This window comes from Borostomias antarcticus (assembly GCF_949987555.1).
Source record: "Borostomias antarcticus genome assembly, chromosome: 32".
In the NCBI taxonomy this organism is placed as follows: domain Eukaryota; kingdom Metazoa; phylum Chordata; class Actinopteri; order Stomiiformes; family Stomiidae; genus Borostomias; species Borostomias antarcticus.
Genome location: NC_140265.1, coordinates 5440843 through 5456515, shown reverse-complemented (window position 1 = coordinate 5456515; position 15673 = coordinate 5440843). Strand labels below are relative to the sequence as shown.

General features: G+C 42.4%; 1 protein-coding gene across 1 annotated transcript; it reads right to left on the bottom strand.

Moving 5' to 3' along the window:
- Positions 1–1400: 1400 nt before the first annotated feature.
- Positions 1401–8689, bottom strand: hpxb (hemopexin b). The gene is made up of 10 exons (XM_084460438.1): positions 8530–8689; positions 8031–8053; positions 7421–7531; positions 6652–6809; positions 6138–6291; positions 5516–5728; positions 4803–4895; positions 4177–4307; positions 2184–2331; positions 1401–1979 (listed from the first exon to the last, which is right to left on the bottom strand). The coding sequence occupies exons 1-10, from the start codon at positions 8640–8642 to the stop codon at positions 1753–1755; spliced, it is 1371 nt and encodes a 456-aa protein (XP_084316564.1). The 5' UTR covers positions 8643–8689; the 3' UTR covers positions 1401–1752.
- Positions 8690–15673: the final 6984 nt, after the last annotated feature.

Sequence of the window (15673 nt, the reverse complement as noted above, 5' to 3'; positions counted from 1 at the left end):
CTTTGACCGATTTTCTGTCAAATAATGAATTTGATCCTATCTAATTTTTCAGATAATGAAAAGTTGTCGCTTTTCAATAGAAAATATTGCCGGCAGATGCCGTCATGGCTTTATGGCCTACTATGAAGGAAATTGAGTGTGGCACAATCAAAGACCTTGTGCAAACCTGCTCCTTCACAACTAATAAAGACATATTTGAGCAGCACAATGTTGCAAGAGACTGTCTGGCTTGTCAACCCTTAGTATTGAGAGCTGACGCACACAAAGTCTAGATTTAAAGAGTTGTTATTGTGTAGAAGAATGCCAGGAGACACACTAGTATTAAATAATACAACACATGTAGGAAGCAGCTCTATGTAGTGTACAGGAGGTCTTCTTCTTGTCTTTTATACATAATATGCTATGATGTGTGAACCACTGGGTTGTGTGAACTTTTCAAATAATAGGCTTCTATAAGACAAATGTTCAACAAGAGACCCACTTGTTTGTATTGGTCAATGATGTCTGTTGCTAATCTTAAAATAAACATTTTTAAAAAGCAAATGAACACAATGTATTCCATATCACTTTATTATTGGTTTAGATAGGGTTGTGTGTATGTGTGTGTGTGGGGGGGGGGGGCATGGTTCGACCGTGTGCTGGCACCATGAAAAATTGTGCAACGCCACTGCTCCTACGTATCTGTCCCCTAATGTCACTGTCCATGCTGAGGACGCGCATCATGGGCCTGTGTCAGCCCAGATAGCAAGCAGATGTGTAATGATTCTGGGCCATATATGGGCCGGAACTAAGCCACAAAGGGCCAGATCTGGCCTGTATATGGCCCAGATCCGCTTGCTATCTGGGTGCGCTCTCCAAGTGCCCTTCTTTTATAATGTCTTGTACGTTTTATAAGTGTCATGCATGACAGATTCATGACGGACAATCCTCAAATAAAGAGCATAAGTGAAGTGGAAGATGCCATCCTTGGCTATTTACTGTACCTTGTATCAAAAAGTCCGCATACAATTGTTGAGTTTTAAAATGTGCATAGATACTCAGATGGTAGGAACAATTCTTTCTATCGCCAATATTCCTTGCCAAACCAAACCTTATTATATTATATATTATTTCATGTAGCGGTCATAAACTGTTGTCCTATGCGTATTTAGAAGTATATATTCTGAAAGGTGAAGTAAATCTCCTTATAAAAGTACATTTTTCTGTTTCTTTATACTTTATTTAACTAAATAGGTAGACCAACTATAAAAAGTGATAGATTTCCAAAACATTGTTTGTCAAGGGATTTGAAGAAGCAAACATGTATATTGATTACAGCCAATAGAAAACAAACAAACTCTTGTGGTTGACTGCTCCTCGTCTCCTAGTCCAGCGTTTCTCAACTGGTGGGTCGCGACCCAAAGATGGGTCGCGGAGCCGTTTTGATTGGGTCGCGGCCTCGTGGGCGGTTTCCCTTTCCTTTTCTTTTTTTTTTTTAAGGGATTTTAAAATATATATATATTTATAGAGAAAATGTTGGGTTTTTATTTTGCAGGACACACAATTCAATTCAATTCAATAATTTCAATTATTTATTCACGAGACATGACAGGAAGTGGGCTAAACCTAGCATGGGCCAATGTTGTGTTATGTGTCACAGACTTTTTCTATTTTTGTGGAATAAATTTGAGTGCTGTGGAATAAATTTGGGTCGCGACTTCATGATAAGGAAAAATGTGGGTCCTGAGGCTCCACCAGTTGAGAACCGCTGTCCTAGTCTTCACAGCTGAACATCTCCGAGGTGATTTTCTGGGGTCTGGGCTGCATCCTGCTGAAAGCCAGGAGCCTGGCGCTTCTATACTGGTAGAACGCTGACCCTGCAAACACTCTGACCCCTTCAGGGTCACAGAGGGCCGCCGTTATCCCGGGGAACGGTAGAGGAACCTCACTGCTCACCGCCCTAGGAGTCGCGGACAGGTCGATATCAAGCATTTTCTTTCCTGCGGGGAGATTAAGAAAGTAATATGTTTGAGAACCTCAAAAGTAGCCTTGATGAAAATAACAACATCAATCTTGGTAGGTTTGTTGGCTCCGCCTAGCAGTTGTACTCACAACTTGATACTCAAGTTGTGAGTACTGAACAGCTGTGCAAAGAGTACACGTATTTAACTCTTTCAGAATAAACACAAAATCTGAACGTTTACCTTGAATAATGTGCACAGTATTGTCATCAGCACACATAAAAGCTGCATCCACCTGTCCTTCGATGGCAAGCTCCTCCTTCAGGCTTTTGGGATAGCCCTCTATCAGAGTGTAGTGAGCACCTGACTTGTATATGAAAACTTGATCCCCCTGTTAAAAATACAAGGAGAGAGAGAGAGAGAGAGAAAGGAGGGTGGTGAATAAAGAGAAACAAGTCATCCACAAACAATGTGTTGCAGAGGAACCGTACGCATGATTATGGATTTATTTAGCGGATTGCAGAACCGTACGCATGATTATGTATTTATTTAGCGGATTACAGAACCGTACACATGATTATGGATTTATATTGATGATTACAGAACCGTACACATGATTATGGATTTATATTGATGATTATGGAACCGTACACATGATTATGGATTTATATTGATGATTATGGAACCGTACACATGATTATGGATTTATATTGATGATTATAGAACCGTACACATGATTATGGATTTATATTGATGATTACAGAACAGTACACATGATTATGGATTGATATTGATGATTACAGAACCGTACACATGATTATGGATTTATATTGATGATTATAGAACCTTACACATGATTATGGATTTATATTGATGATTATAGAACCGTACACATGATTATGGATTTATATTGATGATTATGGAACCGTACACATGATTATGGATTTATATTGATGATTATAGAACCGTACACATGATTATGGATTTATATTGATGATTATAGAACAGTACACATGATTATGGATTTATATTGATGATTACAGAACCGTACACATGATTATGGATTTATATTGATGATTATGGAACCGTACACATGATTATGGATTTATATTGATGATTATGGAACCGTACACATGATTATGGATTTATATTGATGATTATAGAACCGTACACATGATTATGGATTTATATTGATGATTACAGAACAGTACACATGATTATGGATTGATATTGATGATTACAGAACCGTACACATGATTATGGATTTATATTGATGATTATAGAACCGTACACATGATTATGGATTTAAATTGATGATTACAGAACCGTACACATGATTATGGATTTATATTGATGATTATGGAACCGTACACATGATTATGGATTTATATTGATGATTATAGAACCGTACACATGATTATGGATTTATATTGATGATTATAGAACAGTACACATGATTATGGATTTATATTGATGATTACAGAACAGTACACATGATTATGGATTGATATTGATGATTACAGAACCGTACACATGATTATGGATTTATATTGATGATTATAGAACCGTACACATGATTATGGATTTATATTGATGATTACAGAACCGTACACATGATTATGGATTTATATTGATGATTATAGAACCGTACGCATGATTATGGATTTATATTGATGATAACAGAACCGTACACATGATTATGGATTTATATTGATGATTATAGAACCGTACACATGATTATGGATTTATATTGATGATTATGGAACCGTACACATGATTATGGATTTATATTGATGATTATAGAACCGTACACATGATTATGGATTTATATTGATGATTATAGAACAGTACACATGATTATGGATTTATATTGATGATTACAGAACAGTACACATGATTATGGATTGATATTGATGATTACAGAACCGTACACATGATTATGGATTTATATTGATGATTATAGAACCGTACACATGATTATGGATTTATATTGATGATTACAGAACCGTACACATGATTATGGATTTATATTGATGATTATAGAACCGTACGCATGATTATGGATTTATATTGATGATAACAGAACCGTACACATGATTATGGATTTATATTGATGATTATAGAACCGTATGCATGATTATGGATTTATATAGCAGGACTTCTACAAGACGTCTTTGGCTCTATAACTGATGAAGCAGTCAGTGAGTCAAGATCTTATATCAGTAATATGACCTACCACAATTATGTACATCTTGTCACCGTAGGAGAAGACGGCGTCTACAGCACCGGTGACCTCCTTCCAGGTCCTAGTGATGGGAAAGGCATGTTTGCCATCACGATGGGTGTCCAGACGCATGTAGTGAGGGCCTGAAATGAGGTAAACAAATGCCCCCTACATAAGTATGTATGTATGTATGTATGTATGTATGTATGTATGTATGTATGTATGTATGTATGTATTTATGCATGTATGTATGTATGGTTGTATGTATGTATGTATGTATGTATGTATGTATGTATGTATGTATGTATGTATGTATGTATGCATGTATGTATGTATGTATGTATGTATGTATGTATGTATGTATTTATGCATGTATGTATGTATGTATATATGTATGTATGTATGTTTGTATGCATGCATGCATGTATGTATGTATGTATGTATGTATGTATGTATGTATGTATGTATAGCACCTACATACAGCACATAAAGTATGATTCATCATTGTGCATGCTAACAGTCCGTCATAGTCATAATCATATTTCCATAGTTCTAACCCTTAGACTGCTACAGATACGACACTCATGGGTGGATTATGAGACAAACGTGTTCATTAATACACTCCTGATGACACTGACCTATGAAGGCATAGGTTTTGCCCGCGTCGTCAGAGCTGATGGCGTTCACGCTGACCTCACTGCATTTGGGCACCTTGGACCCACTCCCGTGGCCTGGGATCCAAAAGAGACACGTCAACATCGATGTCATTCCACCTCACCCTCTAAATAAAACACTACCACTATTCAAACTCACATTATACAACGGTTAGTTCTGGTTCTTGATTCTGATTGGCTGGAAGCCGTGTTAGAATACTTTGTAACACACACCTGGGACCGCATATCATTCTATTTTCAGTATTAATGCGCCTCCCATTTGATCCAATGCATTGTAGTTGTTGTTGTTGCTTGGCAACCCTTTTGTTAGGGGAAATATTTTGCTCGGCGGAATTGAGGGAACGATGCTTCGTTTTGAATAAATCTTAATATTTTACATTGCTGTGTGTTTATTTTACACTAATAGATGTAGTAACCGTTGTATAAAAGCAATAAACCACTCAAGGCCGTGTGTTATAGTGATTTTATAACAGCTAGGGGGGTTTTACTCGTGCCTAACAACGCCCCATTACTGTTATAAAATCACAAAAACACACGGCCTCTCGTGGTTTATTGCTTAAGTTACACTCAGTGATTGCTATGGAGTAGGTAAAGCAACAAAACGTTTATTGGTGATATTCTACTACTTTAAATGCAGCAAAATTGGGAGAGGGGAGCTCTCTGCGTGGTCTGCTCACCGAAGTTGGGGCACTTCATGAAGTAAGCCCTGGCGTCCTTGGGGTAGTATCCCGCCACTTCCCCCGTCACGGGATGGAACCTGGTGAAATTGTTTCCGTGGAAACAGTAGTAGTGTTCCAGCCAGCGGAAGGCAGACGTGCAGTTGGGGAGATGGGCCCACTGGCGCTCTTTCACGACCTTCGTAGGGATGTCGTAGTTATACACCTTACCTCCTGTGGGGGGAGACAGAGAGACGGTCACTAACAGAGGACAGAGCCTCTTTGAGCCCATCTCCTCTCTCCTATGATGCTTTTTTAGCCTCTCTTACTCTAAAATGTAATTTAATGTAATGTATTGCTTTATAAATGTTTTTAGCCGGTTGACAAACATACTCCTGGAGCTTGCTCGATCGCCTTGTTGAGAGGGGTCAGGGAAGAATTTTTTACAGCTCACTTATCTGGCCCCCGGGTGATTACTGTTTTTTTGCTTCCCTCTGGAATATGTAGAGAGTGGGTCGTATGCCCACCTCCCTTGTTCTCTGTAAAGCGCATTGTGTTGCCTCTGGGTATGAAATGCGCTAAACAAATAAAGCTTTGATTGATTGATTGATCTTGAGGTAAATCAAGGACAAAAAAAGCTCGCCTTTAAAGAACAGGACCGAGTCGGTGTAACACTCTCCCTTGGGACACTCCACAGCTGCGTCCAGGTGGCTGGGGACGCCTGGGAAGTCTTGCTGGATCTCCTTAGGATAGCCCTCCTCCAGGATCTGATTGTAGTAGCTAAACACCATGTCATCCTGTAATCAGCAATTTATGGACAACGGAGAGAAAGCCTGCTTACGTGGAAGTGTAAGACATTTGACAATAAAAGCGTTAGTACCACAGCGTATGGGAAGTGGGAGGAAATAGAGTATAATTGGCTCTGTGCACCAGCTCCACTACTTCCTGAAAGTCACTTGGCATCTTTATTTCCTGTCCTATAGTATTGGCTTAAGTGATTAATCAGGTGTGCGGAAGACCCAGCGCGCACCTGATTAATCACTTAATCCAATCATTTAGGACAGGAAATAAAGAAGCCAAGTGACTTTCAGGAAGTAGTGGAGCTGGTGCACAGAGCCTATTCCTCCTGAATTCACATGTTTGTGAGCAGACGGTACCAAGAACAGGTAGATGTGATCGTGGTCCTGGGGCGTGTCCTTGCGGTGCATGCGGAAGGCGGCGTCTACGTGTCCCAGGTTGCGGTAGTTATCCAGCTCCTTGAAGCTCTCGTTGGAGGGTTGAGCTGGACCATGGAAGCCCTTCCACAGTTGGTCCCCTTGGAGGGGACAAAGCAACATTCATATCCTCTCCCTCATACAACCTTCTGGCTAACATTTATAGATGAGGTGTCTGTTGCACACAAAACTAGTAACAAGGATTAAAAAACAAAAAATTAAAAAAGCCCACACAAAAAAGTCCCAATGTCCTTTAATCATACACTGCACAGTAACTTTTATTCCTGTATTTTATTTTGCCTGCATTTTGTTTTAAATGTTCTGCAAAGTACAAGAGAATACTGTAGAAGGACTTGCGGGAGGAAGAGAAAGAAGGAAATGTACGTTGGAAATGGAGAATTTTTTTTTCTGGTGCAAGGTGTGCCTAGCGACACAAAGGTGATGTGGTCCCTTGCTCAGAAAGGATGTTTGAGGCACTGGTGAAAAGCCAGCGAGCAACTATACAGAAGGACATTGTACGTAAGTGAGTGGAGAGAGAGAAGGTTTCAGTATGTGATAAAGAAAAGTGTCCTTTTTTGCATTTCGTTTTATATGACCTTTTATGTGTTGCACTTTGTCCTGATGCTTTTAATGTCTCATGTAAAGTACTTTGAATTGCTTTGTTGCTGAAATGTACTATACAAATAAACGTGCTAGTTAAATAGTAGCCTACCTTTAAAGAAGAAGGTGTTTCCTTTCTCATCAGGGGTGATGGCGTCAAACTCGACGCCGTCACACCGGTCCAGCTGAACACCCTGGTGGGCCTCACCCTCTTGGGCGGCGTCTGATAAACGAGCAGAATGATTGTGATGTGCAAGACAATTAAATAACTTTTTAAAAGTTTCTGTCATTGTACCCTTATATAGAAAACACGCTTAAGACAGGCATCAATGCATATTGGCATCATGTACAGTCAGTTCCATAAATATTTGGACGTTGACACAATTTTCATCATTTTGTACATGTATTTTATTGGATATATTGTATTTTGTATTTGGACAGTCTACTAGGCTGACTCTGATTCTGACCAATAACATATAAGCATGGGGTCAGGTGACAGCTCTCAGCTAGTTCTTCATATACAGTAGCAATGCTGGATTAACCCCACACACAGCGACCGTTCTTCACATAGCAAGATGGATTAACCCCACACACAGCAACTGTCCAGCTGTCCAGTAAGGTTATGGTTAGGGTTAGTAGTCACTCTGATGCCAATCATTTCAGACAATCAAGCAAGGATGCCCTGACATTGAACAAACCAGTGACAACAGTCTACGACTCACCTGCCATCACGCTATCATGGTGCCTGATCAGAGAAAAAGATCAAAACAATTAGAATTGACCAATAAAGCCTTTCTTTAATACATGGCTTACTTAATGATATCCTGCACCTTATTTTCAGCACCTTTCTCCAAACACCACATTGGATATTTGGGTACAGTAAATTATATTACAAGGTACAAGAAATGTAGATCATTCGACGAAACTGTCTTTGGCCATTCTCTGGGGGTCTTTAGGTTAATGATCTCTGATAACTGACAAACTGATGAAATTAATCTGGCCAACATGGGAGTGCAGAATCATCGTGTGTTATAATGGTGCCATTTTGATTATTAACAGTTAAATTAGTAGCCATGATCAAAGTATAAAGGAACACAGGAAGGTACTATGCAGAGCTTGACTTTTGCAGTGGTTCTTTGGGAGACGACTGTACTACAGGTGAGAGAATGACAAGGAGCTATTTCGAGTGTCGTGTAAAAGGATGCTTTTCTCTGTACTCACGTCGGGGCAGCGTTGGTGAACGCCAGTGCCAAGCACAGGCAGAGTGTCTGGAAGAGTAGCCTCATGTTGAGTCGTCCTGGAGGTGCAGTTCTGGGGAGAGCTGAGCTGCACATTTATAACAAGCCCTGCTCTGAGTGTGTGGACACCTCAGAAAGTCCTGTGTGTGTGTGTTTGTTTAGCTTTGTGTAGTGCTTACTTTGAGTACTGTCAATGAGGGAATTTTTGCTTTTGCACAATATTCGACTAGTCGTCAGCTAACGAGGATCCGTAAAGTTGACTATCCCACTCAATCATGACGAGTTTTACAAATATTGGATGTTACTAACAAATATAAATGATCACCCGTATTTGTGCAGATGATAAAGCACTATATTTGTGCTTGAGAAATCACTTCACAGAGCAAGTCACTGTTGACAGAAGCTTTTAGCAGGACTTTGACCAACTGTGCACAGCACAGATATTACAGGTCAAAGAGAAAAAAAACAGCCCTGTGACATAAGCCGAACACGTTGATTCACAAAAAGCCTGTATTCAAGCATTAAGCCCTAACCCTGTATTCAAGCATCTCTATAGTAGTGCTGGTTTGATACCGCACTCTCTTCACCACACCCAATGGTCTCTCTTGGACCAGAGAGGAGTGAATTTGGTCTGTGGTAGGCCTAGATCTTGGTCTGTGGTAGGCCTAGATCTTGGTCTGTGGTAGGCCTAGATCTTGGTCTGTGGTAGGCCTAGATCTTGGTCTGTGGTAGGCCTAGATCTTGGGAATGTCATTTGGTAACATTCACAAGTACCTTATCGGACTCATGTTCATTGCTTAATGTTACCTTCTTCATTGCTTAATGTTCGTTTACCTTCTTCATTGCTTAATGTTCTTTTACCTTCTTCATTGCTTAATGTTCGTTTACCTTCTTCATTGCTTAATGTTCTTTTACCTTCTTCATTGCTTAATGTTCTTTTACCTTCTTCATTGCTTAATGTTCGTTTACCTTCTTCATTGCTTAATGTTCTTTTACCTTCTTCATTGCTTAATGTTCGTTTACCTTCTTCATTGCTTAATGTTCTTTTACCTTCTTCATTGCTTAATGTTCTTTTTTTATGGTTCAGGGAATATACTGAGGCAGAGGAACCTTTGAGAAACTCTCAGTGTCCATCTGCTGTCCATCTGCTGTCCATCTGTGTCTTTCTAATGAGGAAGCAATCCAAATGAAGACAAAATCAAGTCTCCAGTCAAAGCTTTATTAATTCCCCAATGTAATTGACAATCAGCAATCATGAAATGTGTCTATAGCCACAATTGAGTATTAAATCTACAGTAAACCGTTTAAGGTTTATTTTGACTCACCTCTGCTCATAATTTCAGCAATGTTGTAACATTACTGGCAAATCCTAAACTCTTGGATTATGAAATAAGACAACAGCAACGTCATGAACTGGTCCACCAATAATGAATGTTACTTTCAGTATACATTTACGACTATTGATATTTATCAAACTATGATTAAATGTGTGAAAGCATAAACGTAAAGACAGATGTAAATCAAAAAATAATGTGAATCTCCCTGCAAAAGAAATGGTCCTGTTTGACTACTCAAATCCAGAGCTCTGGCCTAGGCTGCATACTTGATTATCTTAACCACCATTTAACCACAAACCATTTCACTGTACCATTTGAGAAAGTTCCCCAAGTTACCTTTTTCTTACTCACTTTCTTACTTTAAAATTCTACTCCTTACTACAGTATATAAGTGTTACCCTTACTAATGACAATTTCAATAGAATCAAAGTCAATGTTAACTGTTCTTTAGTCACTAAAAATTAAAATCCGTTTCATTTAAACCTCATCGTCCCTTCTGGGCTTCCTCACTGGTCCTCACTTGTAGTGGTAAATCTTGATGCAGTGGTTCATGCTGTCTGACACCGCCAGCTGCCCCTCAGGTAGCAGGGCCATGCCTCTGGGGCTGCTCAGGCTCTCGCTTATAATGGGCCACCCCACACCCACGGCAGGGTACAACAGAACACGGTGATGCTGGGGGCCCCAATCTGCCACCAGGACATTTCCTTCACTGTCGATGCAGAGGCCCCAGGGGCAGGTCAGGACAGGCCCCAAGCCAGAGCACACCCCCAGGATGCGGATGGTCTTCCAGCCAGGATCCAGCACTCGGATGCAAGGCACGTGGCCGGTCTCGTTGCCCCTCTCGGACACAGCCATTAGCCCAGATGTCAGGCAGGCAGCCACCACGTAGGGCCTGTGAAACCCGGTGACTATGGTGCGTTCGAGTTTAGCACCCGTCTTCGGGTCCAGCTTCAGGGCAGTCAGAGTGCCACGCTTGATATCTGCCACCAGGAACTCATCTAGACGAGTGACAGTCACTCCCCTGGGTGCATCCAGCTCTTCATGGTTGGATCCTATCGTTGTGCCACCGAAGGTTTGGAGAAGGCGGCCGTGGCGGCTGAACACTAACAAGGCTCTCTCCGCGGCACAGGTCATGGCGATGAGGCCTTTTGTGTTCACCGCCACATCGAAGTAGTTGCAGATGCGGGCAGATCTCTCGTGTCCGGCGGGGGACACCTGCTGCACCACGTTTTTCTCCATGTCGGTCACTTGAATTCTAGCATTCCCGCAGTCTACCACAAACAGCTGGCCATGGGCCAGGGCGTGCAGCCCGCTGGGCAGGTTGAAATCCTTGCGCCCTGAGCCCTGCTTCCCAAACTGCTTTACCAGGAGCGCTAGGTCAAAAGCACTTGATCCACCCTCCTCGTCCATCTCTCTCAAGGATGGATACCATGAAGACGCCGTCTCGGCTCTCTCTTTACGGCCCTTATCCAACTGCTCCTTAGGTGGGTTTGGACCTCCACCTTCGATGGCGGACATAGACTGTGAACGGCTCACACGGTTTGACCCCAGAGCCTGCTTCATCTGGGGTCTTGATTCTCTCTCATCTGAACTCGTGGGGCTTCTGGCGGCCTCCTGATCAGAAGTTGAAGAGGCAGAAGACAGACGGGCCCGGTTGGTTCTCCTAAAGCCCGGACCTTTTTCCCTGTTGATTAGGGGGCGGGCCTTGCTGGAGAGATCCGCAGTGGACATGGTGCGCCGCGGTTGATGATGAAGGGAGCTGCTACGAGGGGAGGAGTAAAAGGAGTCCTCGCTCTCCGCCGGTGAAGGGGGCCTCCCCCTGTCCATGGGTGTTCCTCCCGGTTGTCTGTTGAGAGACGGGCCTTGACGTGAGGGTGGGCGATGTCTGGAGGAGAGGTCCATGAGGCTGTGGCTGCTTTTCTTGGGAGACGTCACTTTCCTTGGTTTCTGTCGGTCCTGTCCGTTCCCTTCAGGAGAGCAGGACGGTTCCTCACTGGGGACCAGAACCAGGGTTCTCTGTTTTCTCTGACCCATGTTTCTACGCTCCCCGCCTCCTGGTTCATCGCCCTCTGACTCCCCCTGGCTGGAGAGGGGATGGATGGCCAGGAAGAGGTCCTGCCCATGTGTGTCCGAACAGAGAGACTCCAGCTCCTCATCCTGGGATGACTCTGAGATGTCACACTGTCTGGGACTAAGCGGCGGCTTTGAGGCGGGTGACCTGGGCTCTTCCTTGGACTCATCTTCACCCGGGGAAGAGAGACGAAGTTTCCTTACCACACGCATACGACCGCTGTTGGCCTTGGAGGCATCTTCGTCACTGTGCTCTGATCTGCCTCCATGTGCAGGATCCTTTCGAATCTCCATTCGTCCCCTATTTTCAAACGTCATCTCTCCTGAGTGGAGGGCGCACTTCTGCCCCTGTTCTCCACAGACTCCAATGGGGTAGCTCAGACATTGCTCCTGGATGTCAACTTCTCCAAGGCTCACGGTTGTAGTGCTTGGTACAAAACTTACTCTCTTCAATGAAAGAGATATTTCCCAAGGTTGGGTAACCTCCGCCACTCCTCTCTGGAGCTGGTTCTTGTTGGGGCCACCACCGCTGCCGCCCCATCTCTGGACCTGCTCCTTCAGTTGTCCCATTTTCCGGAGCTGCCTGTCGACGAGGGACTGTCCGACCCGCACCGCGGCGGCGTTCTCCCTCTTCACCTGCTCAAGGTGCCGCTGGGCCTCTCTGTGATCCTGCTCAACCTTCTCCAGCAAGCGGCGTTCTTCCCTCTGAGCTGCAATGGTGGCGTTGTCCAGCTCCCGATTCACTCTCTCCACTTCGGTCATCTGCCGCTCTCTAAGATTCTGCAACTCCCGTTCGCCTTGCTCCAGGTTGGACAGCGCCTGCATCACCCAGTGAGGTGGAGAGGTCAGGGTAACGGGTGCGAAGATGGAGCCCCTAGGGGAGGTCATGTCTGTCTCTATGGGAGAGCTGTTTGTCATCAGGGCAGAGAGGCCAGAGAAGGCTCTTCTCTCAGATTGAGACCTCATTAACATCATGGAGGAGGAGATGGAAAATCTCGCCTGTTTCGATCCCTGTAAAGAGAAAAGTGCCCAGTTGGTTAGTTTCCCTCAAAAAAGGCCCAAACCTAACCCACGACCACCACCGCTCACCCCTGCCCACACTGCGCCAAAGTATATAGCTCCAGCATCAGTACATGTGCAGCCCTGCAGAGTTTGCTGTATGGGTTATGGATGTCATCACTCATCTTTAATAGATAGATACTTGATTAATTAATCTCTGAAGGGAAATTCTTGTGATGCCTTTTTTTAATACTTGTACCTCACCCCATTGCTCAGGGTTAACTTATTAGTATAGACTATTAAGAAAGGGGAGTTGTGTCAAGTAACCTATTGTATGAATATACTGTATTCATTTTATTTAGTGCATTTACGTAAAATGTAATAATCAATAGCTTTTATAAGGAATTTGTAATGAGTTGCACAGGCACACGCAGAACGACCAGAAGAAGAACGACCGGCAATATACCAGATATGTAGAGTATTATATTACTTAGTTGTGAGAAGTGCTCAAGGCAATCTCTGGTCATTTATCTTGGCGGTCAGAGGTGTCAGTCGTCACCAGCCCCTCCAATGATTCAGATTGCTGGTTGTAAGTGGGACAGACCTCTGGGACCTTGTCACTCACGGATCAGCTCACGGCTCTGAAACCGAAAGCCATGTTTTTTCGTGACTTCAAGGGCCAGCGGGAGCATCAAAATATGTTCATAGTGTAGGCCTAGGCTGTAATAATATGTTTATGTTTTATGCATAGTTTATATAAGGATAGGCAGAGCTCTGATGTGTAAACCTAGTGGATGGGCTATATAGTTTATATAAGGATAGGCAGAGCTCTGATCTGTAAACCTAGTGGATGGGCTATATAGTTTATATAAGGATAGGCAGAGCTCTGATGTGTAAACCTAGTGAATGTGCTATATAGTTTATATAAGGATAGGCAGAGCTCTGATCTGTAAACCTAGTGGATGGGCTATATAGTTTATATAAGGATAGGCAGAGCTCTGATCTGTAAACCTAGTGGATGGGCTATATAGTTTATATAAGGATAGGCAGAGCTCTGATCTGTAAACCTAGTGGATGGGCTATATAGTTTATATAAGGATAGGCAGAGCTCTGATCTGTAAACCTAGTGGATGGGCTATATAGTTTATATAAGGATAGGCAGAGCTCTGATCTGTAAACCTAGTGGATGGGCTATATAGTTTATATAAGGATAGGCAGAGCTCTGATCTGTAAACCTAGTGGATGGGCTATATAGGTTAACTCTTGAGCCCTAGATAGAGGAGCCTTTTACCCAAGGAGCAAACAACGGGGCTTTTTCTAGGATGAAAGGATTGGATATCAGTTTACCCCCACTGTGCGTGCTCACAAAGAGGTCCCCCTGGAAACATATGACCTCAGAGTGTGAATGGATAAAAACACAGTTCCCGGTCTGAATAGACAAAACCATGATGTATCGCAGTTTCTCATGTTCTGAAAAGATAACCATTCGCTGATGTAGCCGCATGTTTTGTATCAATGTAGGACAGGTGACGATGTCACTGATTAATGTGAGAAACTCTTCTAGGTCTTTAGGAGTTTGGGGGAGTGTGGTAGGAGCAAGAAGGAGAAAATACAGCATGCACTGGAAATTACAACTTGCATTATGCATTTTACAAAAATGTTAAATATGCAAAGTGCAAGAAATAAGGAACAGGGGTTCCGTCTCATCCACCTGTGTTGGAATGTGTGAAGTAGGTCTGTGTGTCAGTTACAAATCCCAGTCACTTCGAGTGAGGCCACCAGCCTCCTCTCACCTTACCCCACCTAAATGTTGAATGAGGAACACCGGTTGCTAAGTTACCAGATGGCTCTAGCGAGGTGTTGATGTGTAATATAAAATGATAACATTCATTATTGAGGACATTTTCAAATCTTTCAATAGCATTTTAACATATCTAATATCTAGCCTGAAGGGCTGTAGCGTTACATATCTTGTATCCTGTAAATGTGCATGAAAACAAGATCAACTGTGTGAATAGTTACGACTACACTGTAATGTCAATATTACAATATAATATAAAGCAACAGTACTTGTGAAAAGTAGTTTATGCCATACATTTTCCCTGTATTTTGCTGTTTATGTGATTGCATAGCAAAGCATAGTAAACAGGGTCTTACCTGAGCTCAGGTGTGCTGCAGATCCAGTGCTGTTCTCCGTTCTCTGCCCGCAGTCTCAGGTTCTCCGGTTCTCCCTCCCTCCACCCCTCTCTGTCACACCCCTTCTATCTCCAATATCTCTCTCTTTCACTTCCTTCTTCTTCTATGGTAGAGTATTTGACTCAAGAATACAAATTTGATGCATAGTTTCTATAACTGTCCTTGACAGGTTTTTAATTAAACCACACAGCGTTCCATCACTGTTGAAGCCATATTCATAGGTATCAGTGAGTTTAAACATGACTTATTATTTGATAGGTGTCACATGTGTGTATGTGTGTGCATTCATTTTGACTTTATATTATATTTAAACAATATAGGCTACATACAGACCCCATAATACACAGACGCAGTAATGATTTTTGATGGTTGGCAGGTAATATCTGTAAATAATCTGTGGCATCCTCCATTTCCACTAGATGTCAGCAGATAGCTAAAAAAAAAATCGTCCTAATTCCAACATCTTACACATTAATCATCCACACAACATCCTAACCTAAATACAAAACATTCATACACAACAAA

What these genes read in the sequence shown, in the direction of transcription:
- hpxb (XM_084460438.1), bottom strand. Translation starts at nt 8,642, where the DNA reads ATGTGCAGCTCAGCTCTCCCCAGAACTGCACCTCCAGGACGACTCAAC. An exon ending in ATCACATCTACCTGTTCTTG is followed by an intron (nt 6,292 to 6,651) that starts GTACCGTCTGCT and finishes TGCTGATTACAG; the next exon opens with GATGACATGGTGTTTAGCTA. An exon ending in TACTGTGCACATTATTCAAG is followed by an intron (nt 1,980 to 2,183) that starts GTAAACGTTCAG and finishes ATCTCCCCGCAG; the next exon opens with GAAAGAAAATGCTTGATATC.